The sequence below is a fragment of the Cervus elaphus genome, chromosome 33 (assembly GCF_910594005.1).
Source record: "Cervus elaphus chromosome 33, mCerEla1.1, whole genome shotgun sequence".
NCBI classification, from domain to species: Eukaryota; Metazoa; Chordata; class Mammalia; order Artiodactyla; family Cervidae; genus Cervus; species Cervus elaphus.
In genome coordinates this window covers 22,673,586-22,689,655 of record NC_057847.1, presented here as the reverse complement: position 1 = coordinate 22,689,655, position 16,070 = coordinate 22,673,586, and the positions used below count along the sequence as shown (strand labels likewise).

Here is a 16,070-nt window from a genome sequence, read left to right as displayed (position 1 = left end):
AGAGAATAAAAATAGAAACCTTCTTAAATGATTAAAAGCCAGGAGTCTTAAATGTAATTTAGACACAGTATTCAAATTGATTAGCTCCCTAGTTAATTTACAGCACCCAGTGCTGATATTCTGCAAAACCATAAAAGAATCACTCCTTTCCTCAATTAAAAATGTGCTTTCTTTGAAGGTACACCAGAAATCAAGGTATACCTACATGACAAAGAATTGGTTTTTCTAATATGCAGATTTTATTGTATTATTAGGATAATGTTGCCATTTATTTTAAAGTAAATATAACTAGTTATTACTTATATTGATAAGGAAATACAATGTAAAAATGATGTTTGATGATTACAAATGCAATTACTGTTTGTTACTTTGTTGTTGTTGGTTACAGAATAAAACCATAGATCTCTTTGTACCTTACAACATTACAATCTACAAAGAAATTAGATTTCTGTTGAGATTAGGAGTCTGGTTATAGAGCAAAAATATTTTATTTGAAAATTCAACCAGTTCTGTCTTTCTTTGGGTTAAGGGGGAAAGGAGTTCTAATTGTGTTTCTAAGATCTCCCTGCAGAAGAAACTGTCTACCTCAAAAATCAAGGACTTCCCTGAAAACGGCAGAGGACAGCACATTATCCTCAAGCTAGTGAACAGGATGGATTTTTCTTCCTAAACGTCCCTTCTGCTCTCTAGTTTGAATTATCAATAAAACGACTTGGCTTATCTCTGAAAATAACCTTGTTGACAATCCAAATACGGACTTAAACGCACTACCTCCACATTTAAGATTTAAGAAGCCACCGTAAACGTCAGGAGGTGTCAGTGTGTTTGCTGCGATACTTGGTTATTATTAGTGTTTAACTGCATTTCCCCACCAGCACCAAGCCACCAGCACCGCCATCAATTTTAATGTGATCATGTGCTCGTCTCTTTTCATATCCAGTGAATTCTGCAAGATCATAATATTCTATATGAACCCTAGCTGAACCTTAGTGTGATATGAAGAAAGAACAAGATTTCTAGCAATGATAGTTGTTCATCATTTTATAGTTTTTTGAAAAAACTGGACACTGAGCAGCATAGTTCCCTGAATAATATTACCCTAAACTAAATCCACTCATTCAATGAATCTTTATTGAGCCCTACAGGATACAGGGCATGGCCCAAAGTGCTAATGAGTACATTTATGGGATAGTAAAGAATACTGACTCTTAAGGAAACCTTTTTTTTCCCCCTGGAAAATCTGTCAGAGCTCATACATCATTTATAAAACCTTAAAATGTCTCTGCAACCTTGGCATCACCACATGCCTTTTTATTTTACAGAATACAAACAAAAGCATGGTCGGCTCCTTTATCTGGTCTACACTGTACATATAGGAAATGAGCTTATTATCTTTCATTATGTATGTGCTTGATGGAATATTTATTCTACAAGCTTCTATAAATAAAGAGAATTTGTATAATTATTCTTGATCTATCTGTAGGTTTTTATTCCCTGTTTTAACTGCAAATAGTAACTGGCACTCCATACTGCATTTATCAGAGGAATTAAAAATATTTGGTAATTTTTAACTACCTTAATTTCTCTTTAGAAGCAAAGAATAAGACTGACACTTTCATTTTAATATTTGGACTTCTACACCAGAGGCTTGTAATAAATTAATAAGTCATTAACAGGGTTCCCAGTGAACTAAATTTCCACCATTATACATCAAATTGCCTATTCGACAATGCAGTTTGTTCTTTTTCTTTTCAATTTCTAAAGGGACAAGACCTTTTTGTTACCTAGACATGAGCTTGAATACTTCTGCAAAACACAATTCTGAATCAAGCTATTTTCTGGGCTTGAAATGATTGTAGAGTTAAAGGTTAGGAAGCTGATTCTTACATGTAATTCGCTTGCCCTGTTGTACTTCGTGTCATGGTTTGCTCATCAGTGGCACACAAATATGCATCTTCCCATTCCTAGAGACAATGGGCTTGGAAAAATACACACCCACAGAAAGACACAGGAGACTGCAGTTACTGTTTGCACCAATAGCTCCGCAGGCAAGGAGACAGCCCTAACACAGGTCTGTCCTCATCAGAGGGTTCTTTTCAGACACACTGGCCTTGCTGATGTTTCTTTTAAGAAAAGAGTGTGGGGTGCGTGCCTCAGTATTCCTTGTCTCAGAAGAAAAGAAGCGTTTTCAGGGAATGTTGGCAAGATCAACAACCATCCACCCCCTTTCTTTCCAGGCAACTGGCTGGGAAACTTTGCCTTGGAGCGCCATCTAGAGGAAAATTCGGCGCACATGCGCCCTGCTCTCTCGTCTTTGTAACTCCGCTGAATGAATCCAGGGGTTAATTATAACTTTTCTTCCATGTTAATAGAGAATTTTAGTTCTAATTCAACACGTGGAAGTGGAATATAAGATAACTAGAATGGAAATAAAATCACTGATGAGAGCAAAACAGTGAAAGACCTAACAGCCTTCAGGAGTACCTGAGGCCTGAAGCCTTAGGGGCCACTCATGGAAATAAGTAGGTTATCATTTTGCCTCCTTTGCCTACTAAGGTCGTATTCCAGAAGTTAGAATTGATGAGCGAATTACGCTCACTTTTTTTGCCCCTAATCAAGTAATCTCTGTTATCTCAATATTTACTTTCTTAGTGAAAACATTCTGATTAACCAGTCTGACTATGGTCAAGTGGGAGAGGAGAATGCTTATGTTACCGACAAAGTTGACATTTTCAACTTACTGTAACCCTTAGTTCGGAAACATTTAAAGAACAGAAAATAATATCTTTTCCAAATGTGGCTATTCTATTCAGGGCAAAGGATAAAAAAAATAACATTCACAAAGGTATTCTTTCCAAAGTCATGCTTTTATTTTTCAACCTCTAGCCCCTTCTCCCCCTGGCCAAGAGAATTTTAAGAGTACATTCTTCTGTTTTTGAGCTAGCATTAATACAAAAACAAAACCCAGACTTTCTCAAACAGTGCTACTCTTCAAGGTTGCTGAGCAGACTTGCAAAAACAACTCTACCCTTGAAATATTTAGGCAGAATGAGTATCTCCATGGTGGTAACATTCTGAGAGCTCTGCTTTCTTCAGTTTCTTGAAAAGGATCAAGATTGTCCATATGGTGGAAAAAGTTACTAAAGAAAACTGGGTATGAATTCCCTTTTCTTCTAAATGTCCACTTGACCATACAGTTCTTACCAGTTTCCTCTATCCCAACTCTTTTAGTTCAGTTCAGTTCAGTCCAGTCACTCAGTCATGTCTGACTCTTTGCGACCCCATGGACTGCAGCATGCTGGGCTTCCCTGTCCATCACCAACTCCTGGAGCTTACTCAAACTCATGTCCATAGAGTTGGTTATGCCATCCAACCGTCTCATCCTCTGTTGTCCCCTTCTCCTCCTGCCTTCAATCTTTCCCAGCATCAGGATCATTTCCAATGAGTAGGTTCTTTGCATTGGGTGGCCAAAGTACTGGAGTTTCAGCTTCAGCATCAGTCCTTCCAATGAATATTCAGGACTGATTTCCTTTAGGATGGACTATTTTAAGGCTTATTATATAATCTGTTTCTGTTTAGGACATCTTTAATCCCTCGCTGAACAAGTTTCCTACTTGGAGAAGGGAATGGCTACCCACTCCATGGACAGAAGAGCCTGTTGGACTACAATCCATGGGGATGCAAAGAGTTGGACAAAACAAGGGACTAACACTTCACACAATTCAGTCCTTCATTGAACAAGGTTCCTGCTTCCTTATCTTGGTGATTCACCATAAATCCACAGGTTTTCCAAAATAATAGGTTAATAATTTCTTTATTGGATATCCTCTGTGAGCCATATACGTGAACTCTGGACACAAAAAATTATTACTTGTCTATGAGATCTGATTTGGAAAAGTAAAATGAGAGGCTTTTTTTTCCCATGAAACATTGGTTCTTAAACATTTAAGGGCCATAACTCAAAGCTTCTTCCTTCCTCATTTGACTGGCTGCCTGCTTTCATGGTGTATGTTACAGTGAGATGTCCAGTTTTTCCAGGTTATTTTTCTTGCTTCTTCAGCAGTTGTGGACACCTTCCCCGCCCCCCCCCGCCGCCCCCCCGCCGCAAAAAACAAGTCCTTGAGTGTAAAAGTGAAGACATTTTGGTCCCATTTTCTTATGCTATATGTGTATTTCAGTTCAAATCAATCCAACACAAATTTGTTGAAAGCTTACCAAGTACAGCATTGAGTAGAGGGTGCTGGTGACATGCTCAACGGATAGATGTTGAGCAAGTAAATGAAGGTTATTGCAAGAACAAGAAATGACCTCTTTAGCCTCAAGCTGCTTACTTTGCAGGAGAATGAGAGATCTTGAACTTCAGATACACAGCAGGAAGAAAGATGTGTGTACAAGACACAGTGCAGGGAAATAAGTAATTATTGACGATTACTGATGATTATTGAAATTATTGATGATTATTGAAAAGGAAAGACTTCATGGGAAAATCAGCATTAGATCAATGTATTTTAAAGAATGAGCAAAATTTTAGTAGGCAGAGAAGAGCACAGAGCACTTCATGAGGAAGGAGCAGAAATCTTCCTTCACATGGACCAAAGGAAAATGTTTGTCATTGGGCGTTCCCTCTTTTGGATTTAAATTTTAATCTGGGTGCAAAGATGTAAGGTGTTTAGATTTACGTTATGAGACTCTTAAACTCATCTTCTCTTTTTCTGTGTGGCAGGTATGCTTACGTACACACACATGGACACACATGTATGTACATATCACCTTGAGGCTAAAGAAACCAATAAATATATTTAAGCCAGAAACCATTTTAATTGATAATAGCTTGACAGTGTGAGTAGAAATAAGACCAAATGAGCCTTATTTCTTGCCAGAAAATGGAGATGAAGAGAGGATTCTATTTTAGTTTTTGCCACAAACATTTGCTTTTAGATTAAATTCCAAGGCTTACCTCTGGCCAGCTGCCCCAGCTGTTTCTATAAAACAGACTGGCCACGTTTACTAGGTTATAGTGCCTGGAGTAGAGCTTTGAAGCCTGCTGTGCCCTAAACCCTGAGAACATACACTCCTACTCCTTCCTTCCCAGGGCCTCCCTGGACCTTCTCCAGATAAGCATCTCTCAGGATTCCCATGTCCCTGTGGGTAATGGTCACACATCCCTTCTTTGGCTTTCCACCAGCCTATGAGGTCTTATCCAGCAGATCTCTTTGTTTAGTCATTCATCCCCATATCCTCTGCAAAAAAGGTGGCTTTGAAAACCCAAGCATTTCTTTTGTTTATAAAAAACAAGTTTCCCAGGATAAAACATTAAAAAGAGACTCAAGCAATCATTCAAAGACTATACCTGCTCCAAGGTGTCAGTGATTTTACAGCCTTAAAGCTCAGAGGTCATTGTGAAATATACACTCCCAACACCAGGGTAGGTAACTTCCAACGTGAAGTTAATCACCGGGCAGTTTGTCAGAGAAATGGGAATGTGAAGGGGAAGCCAGTAGGTCCTCACAAGTGACAGGTGACCTTCCACTGTCAGCGAACACACTTACAGTCAACATGGCGAACATCAGCTGGCACACATTGAAGGCGTGTCTCCAGTTGTGGTACAGAACCATTCGGTAATTCTTCCTCACTGTCAGAAGCCACCTACACAGTGTCTGAAATGGGAAGGGAAAGTTTACATCAGGCAGGTGTATGTGTCTCCAATGGGCCATGATCAAAATGATACCTTATGTCTAAGGAACCCTCAGCATTGAGGTCCTTCCACAAACATCTCACACGATTCCCACAGTAATCCCACCAGGTATGCAGGGAAAGTATGATCACCCCCGATTTATATTTGGGAAACCCAAGGCTCAAAGTGGCTACCACGTTGTTCTTGGGTGCACTCCTGGGATCCCCATGACCGAACATCTTACCTCATAGTCAATCTTGAATTTCTGTACCATCCCCAGCTCCATGAACATCCGAAGAGCAGCCGTGATCATGGCGTCAACGTCGAGAGAAAAGTCATCAAAGTGTATGTCATCGATGGCAAGTTCTGACACCAGGGGTATGTTGGCTGCCTACAAAAGCACCAGATATAAGTCAAGCCAAGTTCACCAGCTTTTCCAAGCCCTTCATCCTGCCTTCCTCTCCTGCTTATCAGACATGCCACATAAATCAGACCTGACCTGCACTTACACTCTGATACAGCTAAATTCTGAGCTAGAAATGTCTTTTGTTTCTGAACTGCTCACCCCCCAAGCAAACGAAGAGGAGGGGAGGGGAGAAGGGAGAGGGAAGCTAATCTGGAGAAAAAATACACACACTGGATCTAGTCTGCTGAATTTAGAATACAAAGCTGTCTAGTTTACTGAAACTGCAGTCAGACAGTATATTCAGATGCATATTACAGAGCACCGAATGCAAAAAACATCCAGGCAGCCAGCAGCTGTGAATTTTAATTGCTGCTATTTGGGAGAAGGACAGGGGAATACACACTCTGCCGTCTTTCTTGCAGCCTTATATCCTGTCGCTATGCAGTTGCTCTTTGTTACACACGCATTCTGTATATTCAGAAAGATGGAAGGGATTAGACAACACGTCTCTAGTGCAAAATGTGTTTCTTCATAGGATAGAGATGTTTGGAGGGTTAATGAGGGCATATGTTTCATTGAAGGAATAAATTTGCAATATAGTTTAGTGTCATTCTATAAAAGCATCACAACATCGTTATAATACTGGTCGTACAGATTCAGTGTTTTCAAAACACTCATGTTAGGCAGTTGTCAATCTGTTGCCCTACTCAAATTTAAAGGCAAGAAAAATTCTTTGGGAATATTTTTCTTTTTTCTAGTTTCACTGGGTTTACCATATTCTTTGGGCCACGCTTGGTAAGGAAATCATTTCTATGTTTTCGGATTATCAGGGACCATTCTGTATTCAGAGTCCTAGTCTATTCACTGGGTGTAAATTATCCAAGGAGTAATTTATGCTCTGGGACCACTTAGACTGAGCAATAAAATCCAGCTCTCCTCCCTGTAAGCATCCCAGAAACCACTGAATCAACCCTTCCTTCCCAGCCCCATTCTCCTCCACAGAAACACACATCTCTAGGCTAAAATCCAAGCACTGGTTATTCACCACAACGTGGAAGAACAATGAACAACTACATAGAGACTATCTGCCTGCTATTCTGCTGCTTAATTTTATTAAAAATTAATCAGCTTGGGGGCTTCTCTGGTGGCTCAGTGGTGGAGAGTCTGCCTGCCAATGCAGGAGACACGGGCTGGATCCCGGATCCAGGAGGATCCCACATGCCGTAGAGCAACTAAGTCCCTGAGCAGCAACTATCGAACCTGTGCTCTAGAGTCTGGGAACCACAACTGCTGAAGCATATACACCCTAGAGCCCACACTTTCAACAAGATAAGCCACTGCAATGAGAAGCCTGCCCACGACAGGGGAAAGCCTGCGCACAGCAAGGAAGACCCAGTATAGCCAAAAATGAATACACAAATACAGTTTGAAAGTAGTAGCTCAAAAAAATCAGTCGGCTTATCTTTCAGGGAATCACTTTACTATAGTAACATATTTGTAGAATCTAACTCCTTGGAATGAAAAAGGTAAGGTTTGTGAAATTCCAACACGGTGGTGATGGAAACGGTCTTTGTGTGGAGGTGTCCTTGTTTGGAGTTCCTGGACTCATGTTAAGCACTTTATTATCTGGTTGTGGTTTTTTTTTTTCTTTTTTTGCTTTAGAAATAATTTAAAATCAAAGTTATACATGCACATAGTTTTAAGAGTGAGTTAGATCTGCAAGGTTAGTGACACACACTAGCAGAATTCTTTGAGTGCCAAAACTTTCCCTTACTTTGAGGAAACCACTTTCAAATCATCTAGATACATTTTTTTTTTTTTTTTTGTATTTGGCTAAGGAAGGTGCTTGTGATTTTATTTTTAAATGATTTTCTGTTTTAAGCATTATCTATTAGCTTCCTCCCTGTTGAAGATGAAGCTGTCTTATTCTGTATCTATCAACTTTTGCTACCTCATATACCATCCCTTTTCACTCCTCAGTATAATAATATAGTAACTTTGTTTAGAGAAATATTCAGGATTTATAGTGTAATGACTCTGTAGAAATTCACAGCTAAGTCATGCAATTTACTATGGTTACTTTTCCTTGATGGAATTTTGTATCCTCACAGTTAAGAACTGTCTTCTTTAATGTGAACTTAGTTTTCTCCACCCTGATCACTAATTCAACCTCTAAACTCTCCACTAATTATCTAAATCTCATCTGAAAATGTTCAGATGCTTTGGGTATTCCAACAGTTTTATGAAGAAATCTCCATTGGAACTTTCTGAACTATAATCGGGAATTGCAGTCTTCTCTGCCTCGTATATAGCTTTCATCCTAGACGTTTCTTCACCATAATTATGGGGGTGCCTTCATCTCTCTTTTATTTCTGTATCCCACATCTTTCTCTTTCCTGGCTCTTTTCTTATTTTGGTGAGACACATCTTACAATAGCTTCCCAAGAAAAGATGCATGTGCTAGGTAAATTTATGAGAGCTTGCATGTCTGGTATGTTTTCATATTATTGTCACATTTGATTGAAGATTTGTCTATATATCAGTTTCTAGGTTGGAAGTCATGCCAATAGAATGTTGAGGGCATTCTCTTTTAGTTTTAGATCTACTTTGGAGAAGTCAGAAGCTATTGTGAACCCATTGCCTTTGGAAATGATTCCTTCTCCCTCTCTGTTTTTGTGGGATCTTCTTTTTGTGGAGTTCTGAAATGTCATGAAAAGGTGCCGAGGTGTGAGCTTATTTTCATTTATAACCCTAGGTACTTTGTGTGTCTTTTAATCTAGAAAACCATGAACTGCAATTCTAAAAAAAAATGGAAAATGCACTCTTTAATGATTTTTCCCCATCTGTTAGTTTTCTGGAATTCCCTTTATCTGAACTTTGGGCTGTTTTTTCCTTTTTTCCTTTTCCTCCTGTCCTGTATTTCATTTTATTTCTTTTTGCTCTTCCTAGGGAATATAACCTCTCCTTAATATTTTAATACTACAGCTTTCATTTCTAAGAGTTTTCTTTTTGTCTGGGTTTCTTTTTTTGTTATTTTTTAATAGCACCTTAATTCTGTTTCATGGATGCAATATCTTCTCTTACCACTCTGAGGATGTCAATAATTCTACTTGACATTTTCTTCTCCCTTCAGAGTTTACGTCACTCTCTTCATTTTGTTTTAGCCTCTCTCTTTTTTATTGTGGTTAAAAAAAAACATATATTGTTGTTGTTTAATCCCCAAGTCCTGTCTGATTCTTTGTGACCCTATGGACTGTAGCCTGCCAGGCTCCTCTGTCCATGGAATTTCCCAGGCAGGAATACTAGAGTGGATTGCCATTCCCTTCTCCAGGGGATCTTCCTGACCCAGGGATAGAACCTGCGTCTCTTATGTCTCTTGCGTTGGCAGGAGGATTCTTTACCACCAAGCCACTGGAGCTTCCCTTAAAAAAATATGGCATAAATTTATCCTCTAAAATTTTTAAAAGTGCACAGTATTATTTACTATATTTACATTATTGTACAACAGATGTGTATAACTTTTTCATCTTGCAAGACTGAAACTGTACTCAATGAACAACTTTCCATCTGCCACTGCCCCCCACGCCCCCGGAAACAATCATTCTTATTTCTCTCTATGAGTTTGACTTCTTTAGATACCTCAGATATGGTATCATGCAGTACTTGTCCTTTTGTGATTGGCTTACTTCACTTAGCAAAATGTCTTCAGGGGTCATCCACAAGGTACCATAGAAAAGTATTTCCCTCTTTTTTTTTTTCCCCCTCTTTTTTAAAGCTGAATAATATTCCATTCTAGGTATTCAGCACAATGGTAAATACATTCTTAATCCACTCATGGTTGATAGTTTAGTCTCTTTCTCAGTCAGTTTATCGTTCCTTAAATTATTTTAACATAGTCAAGGCTTTAGAGGTAATAGAGAACTTTGCCCAGCTGTGTGGTGATCTTTGGTTTTCTGTCCCTGTTTAAAAGCAGAGCCCTGAGAGGTCCTTCTATCAGAGCTTGTGGGGGCTTCTCTGGACAGGGATCTGACTGACCCCTTTCCTTGGGAAAGCCATCAAATGTCTGTATCTTTGGGTCTTTGCACTTTAGCTACTCAGCTTCCCCAGAGAAGAATTTTCTGGTATTACAGGAACAGGAATTGGAGAAGAAACTCAGCACTGGTCTATAACTTCATTCAATCCTCTTGTTTTCAGCCTATATTCCTACCCTCAAGCTCTGCACTTGTTTAACCCCATCCCAGAGACCTGCTGTTATACCCTCTTCAGAGGATAAGCCTTTAGTCATGATAGAGTGGAGGGTGGGATAAAGAATCTGGAGGTCAAACTGCTTCTTAGATTCTGTTTCTTGTTTATAGCCTTCCCTTCATCTCTATTTCCGAAGGTACTTACTTAGCCAGTTCCTGAGCTGTTTGATGGGGAGGGGTCTGTGGTATAAACCTGTTTACCTTTCAGCTTTTCCCACTGATAGTTTATTTTGTCTTTCTTGGGTTTGCAGAATTACTTAGTATTTATCCATCTGTTTTCTAGCTTTCAAAAGTTTATCATTGTTAAGTCCTTGCCCAACTTCTATATCTTTGAGAATATATGCCCTTAAAAATGTCCTTTTGTTGTTATTGTAGTTGGGCTTGAACAAAAGAAAATGAGTGTATTCACTCTACCATCTTTATCTAGTAATCACAGAAATGATCTTTATTAACTAGTGCCTTAATGGTCAGCTTGGAGAGCTCACAGGTAAGCCAGCCTTTGGGCGAAGTCCCTGTGTACCTATGTGCACGAGGCTGGCTGCAACCATGAAGACCTCTCTCTCTGCTTCTGTGCCTGGTATGTTCACTTCTGTCATCCTGACCTCACTCACTAGGCTGTAATGATCTCAGAGGCAGATGGCATGTTTCTTTCCCTTAGAGAAGCTCCAGAATGACGGTCTACTTCCATCACACATTTCAGGGCTTTGCATACAGAAAATGCCATGTACTTAGAATGTTCTGTGTTTGTTATAATTTGTTCAAATTCAAATACAGCTGGAAAACCACTTCCCAAGAGGGTAGAAGCCCTGTCCCAGAACACACAGGCCTTTCTGGTCTAAGGAGAGGAGTTTGGTTCTGCACTGCCCCAGGAAGATAACCCTTTTACAGTTCATTGCTAAGAAGCAGCAATGATGATGAAGACTGCACTGCTGCTCTCCAGGTGGCCCTTGTCTCGTGGGTTATTTATCGTGTATTCCCTGATGCCATTATAAATCCTCTATCCTTCAAAGGCACTAAATTCACTTAATTATCTTAAAAATTAAAGAATATAGGCATTTTTTCATTATGAAATGTTAATGGAAAGGAAATAAGAACATTAGGTTGAAAAATGTAGGATGACCTCTGGTTCACCAAGACCCATCCTTATTGACCTTGTCTTTTTCCCCCTAATAGGTTGATTGATCCATGGTTAAATCATACCAGTGTATAGATCATCCTGGGCCCTGTCGTAAGCCCTTGCTGACACTCGTAGATGCAGAGAAAGTCCCAAGCCTATGACCCTTGTCAGCTATTTTGAGAAGTATTGATAGTTTTCAACTACATTCTTGGGTTCAAAAGTAGTTTCTGGAGAAATATATGAAGAAGAAAGAGTCGTGTGTGTCCCCTGGAGGCGTACACGGAGATCTAGTCCACAAAATATTTGAGAAGAGCATCCCCAAATTTCCTTGTTATAGAGCCACAAGCACCCCATCTCTTATAAGTAGAGAATGGGACCGCATCTTCCAAATCTGTAATGACTCTAGCCATAGGATATTAACAAAACAAATCAAAGTCAATTTCTCCCAACTGTCAGTCTTCAACTTTTAAATATTTATAAAGTACCATTTCCCTAAATCAAAGAGGAGTGCTACAATCCAAAATAGCTACTGAATTAATAGCCAGGAAATAACATTTGGATAAAAGAACCATTTACTTTATTGCAGCAATAAATGAAAACACAGAATTATGAGTCCTGGAGCTAATTTGAATAATGTTCAAGAAGTGAGACTCTAGCTGTCTGGGAGTTCCTGATTTCCTCTGACCATTCCTCTTCTTTGTTTGGGTCTTCATAGTTAAGTGGTTATCAAAGGGAGTCATAAAACTGCCTCCTCTAAAACTAAAAAGGTAGCTTTACAAAGAGGCTGTAAAATGTTAAAATACTAGCCTGGATCCCTTGACACATGAATATTACATTTTATGATGCTCAGAAAATGGGAAGAAACAACAAAGTGGATGGTGGTCCTGCCCTAGCAATTGAAAGGGGAACTGTGTTGCCAGTCCCAGCCACTCACCCACTTATCCCTCTTGACAAGAAGATCCTGGGATGAATGAAATAATGAAAACAGGACCCTGGACTGTGGTGATCCAGAAGGGACTGCAAAGTTCTTTGTTTTGCCAGCACTGTTATAGCACTTACTACATACATGACAGGCACTCTTCTAGCGCTGTATGTATGTTAATTCATTTGACTTTCACAAGGACCCTAGAGGTAGGGAATATTCCTAATCCCATGTTACAGATGAGGCAACTGGAACAGATGATAGACAATTTGTTCACATTTGCACAGTTGTGATTGGTAGAGATGGATTTGAACCTGAGGCATCTTTTCTAGAGCCTGGCTCCTAACTACTATACTGCCTGTAAAAATGGACCACTGCCAAGCCAAAGGGTTTCCTAAGCCTGCATTATGCAGCTAATGTAGGTGCACCGTGAACAGTGCTTGGAATTCCTGCATGACTAGCCTCTTGATCCATTTTTTATGATGGTCAACCTGAATCCATTTGAAGGGACAATGTACTTGGATGAATCCACTTGGGGAGGTCTCTAAACTCACAACTGCTCTTGGAATAAGCTCCAGGTGTTAGCTTTGTTTTGATTAATGTGAACAAAGAATCAGCTCAATACTCTCAAGACCATCCTGAAAAAACTAACCTGTCCTCCGCAGGAGCAGAGGCAGACTTCAGGCAAAAGACCTTAGCTCGCACTGACCAGCAGAGCATTGGTGGGACTCTGACACCACGCTTGGCTGGGCAAGGTAGCAGAGTAAAACAAGGGAAGCAGCAAGCAGGTGGGATGGTGCGTGGAGAGCAGGGAGATGAGGGAGCCTTCTGTCCAGATGGGGTTCTGGGGAGGTTTCTCTTGGACATCTGGGACACAGCTGAGATATGCTCAAAACACATGCACTCAGGCTTTAGAGGGACAAGTAGTACAAAAGTTACTAGTCATTTGTAAGGATAGCCAGAAGTAACTAGTAATTTGGATGGTACCTAGTCCCCTCTCTGGTGGTGAAGGAAGAAACTGTAACTAATTTTATTCTTCCTAAAGAAAGGAGGACACAGGTCCTTATGAATCTCAGTATGAGGGCTTGCTTCCCAGCTAGTGCTAGTGGTAAAGAATCCTCCTACCAATGCAGGAGACTCAAGAGATGAGGCTTCGATCCTTCGATCCTTGGGTCGGGAAGACCCCTTGGAGAAGGGAACAGCAACCCACTCCAGTATTCTTGCCTGGGAAATCCCATGGACAGAGGCGCCTAGTAGGCTCCATTCCCTGGGGTTGCAATGAGTCGGACACCACTGAGCACAGCGCAGTATATGAGGCTGCTTACTGAACTTACACCAACTTCTGAAGAGGGAAAGCCGGGGCATTTAGGTGCCTCACAGGCTTCTCTACTGCATGTGAAACTTGGGAAAGACACAGAATTTCAAAGAGAGGGAGCAATGAAGCTTAGGCAGTGCACCATCAATTGACTAAGAAGGTGTGGGCCCAGCACATTCACAGGCTACACAGGCTCACTCATCTACACACAACACAGAAACTAGAGAAGGCTGGGCAGCCATCTGTTGGCACGAGATCTGAGTCCTCCTCGTGTTCTTGGGGCCAGGCACACAATGGTATAGTCAAACTCTGCAGTTCATGGGCTAAATTTATATGCAGAAGCAGTAAAATTTAGAACCTAAGGGTGAATATAAATGTCCAAGAAATGCCAAGAAATAGTTTTTAAAAAAGAATTACAAGGCCTTATTCTATCTCATGCTAAAGCCAATAATAAACATAGTATATGTTTACATGTAAAAACTTAGACTTTATCCTTTTAATTCAGCCCATACTGTTTTTACTATGTCATTCCCTCTTTAAATGTCTTTAAGGACTGAATGTGGCCTCTTGAATGAAGTGAATTCCTTAGTTGGCATCCAAGGTTCTTAAGAAACTGGCTCCGCATTGCCCATCCAGGGTTATCATCTTCTAGTTTTCCATGGAACCATCAGGCTGAGGAATTTATCCTCCTTTTTCTCATCTCTACCTCTATGGCTTCAGATTATTCTACCCTTCCAGCCACAGGGCTTGACTTCCTCCTTACTCTGCCAGTTGAAATTTAAGTCTCATCTTCTGTAGAAGTTCATTCCCATTCACTCATCCCTTCTTATCCCACGGTGACCGTGCCCTTCTCTGTAGTTGTATAGATCACTATAACATTTATTGTCACTTTATACTGAGGTTTTCAAATATACCCCTTAGAGCAGGAATTAGGTTCCTGAATCATGTAGGCAGATTGGCTTGAATGTGTTTATGTGTGATTTGGGGAAGGAGGTCCATAGCTTTATTCTGATTCCTTTATAGTTTAACATGGGTTTTTAACTGGACACAATCCCCAGGTGATCCTTATACACACTCGTGTTTGAGAAGAACTTCCCTAGAGGCTGGGGAAGTCCCTAGGGTCCTGGTACCTGTGAACACCTAAGCTTTCCCTGGAATGGCAGAGCTTCCCATAACAGGGCTAAGTAAGTCAAATGGCATTTTATATATTTGTCTTTTTTAAGTGTATAAAAGCAAGGAAGATTAGTAGTCAATATCACTATATTGAAAAAGAGAGCAAAGTTTAAAGAAATACAAACTCTGGGTGCAATATTTCCCTTCTCTTGCTAAAACTTAATTATTCTCAATTATTGTGTCATTCACTTTGGTTTTCTAGGCTTGAACAGACCTATTACTTTGTTCCTCTTAATAGGAGGATGAAACTTCTATCATCTCTTCATATGTGATTTTCAGAAATTTCACCATAAGTTAAAAACCATAGGGCCTTTCCTTTATTTCTGCTTGAGCTATTTTGGTGAAACAATCTTATCTATAACTGTTTCCTGTTAATCTCAGAAACTGCCTTTGTTATCTTTCATGCAGCAACACAACCTTCATGAGAAAGCATGATTCCCACATATTTTTCTTGTCATGGTGAGAAGCAAAAGAAAAAGAAACATCATGGTGGCTACCTCCTTTTGAAACAGAAAAACTTTCCCATATGTGAACTGTCTTTTCAACCATGGCTGTTGGAGAGTTCTACTAATAATATGCCCTCATTATTTACGTTTGTCAAAGAAACAGTTCTCATTAGCAGCACTGAAAATTTAAATAATGCATTTCAACAGAAACAAGTCATTTCAAAAGAGATTTTCTTTTTTCCTAGTATATAACATTTAAAATAAAGTAGAAAACCATTCAGTACTGGGCTTCCCTGGTGGGCATGTGGTAAAGAATCTGCCGGCCAGTGCAGGAGACACGGGTTCGATCCCTGGTTTGGGAAGATCCCACATGCCTCAGAGCAACTGAACCCCTGCACCTCAACTACTGAGCCTGTGCTCCAGAGCCTGGGACCCGAGCTGCTGAACCCACGTGCTGCAACTCCTGAAGCCCGGGTGCCTAGGGCCTATGCTCTGCAATGACAGAAACCATGGCAATAAGAAGCCAGGGCATCACAACTAGAGAGTAGCCCCCGCTCACCACAGCTAGAGAAAAAGCTCGCGTAGCAACAAAGACCCAGCACAGCCACAAATAAACAGGTAAAAATTACTTACATACCATTGAGTACAAGTTTTTAAAAGAAAGGTATCAAGTGTTTCCTCTTTAACACATGCAGTTGCTATAGTATATGACTATGTATTTCCATGTTTTCCATAGTTGCTTTATGAAAGAAGATTGTTTACAAGTAAGATTG

The 16,070-nt window shown here is 40.1% G+C and overlaps 1 protein-coding gene across 1 annotated transcript in view; it reads right to left on the bottom strand.

Moving 5' to 3' along the window:
* The window catches only part of PDE11A (phosphodiesterase 11A), a 412,338-nt gene that overhangs the window by 90,418 nt on the left and 305,850 nt on the right, over positions 1-16,070 (bottom strand). Inside the window, exons 11-12 of the mRNA XM_043894853.1 lie at positions 5,919-6,065; positions 5,550-5,657 (exon numbers count right to left, since the gene is read on the bottom strand). Of these exons, the coding sequence (XP_043750788.1) occupies positions 5,550-5,657; positions 5,919-6,065 (255 nt within the window). The remainder of the gene's footprint in view (positions 1-5,549; positions 5,658-5,918; positions 6,066-16,070) is intronic.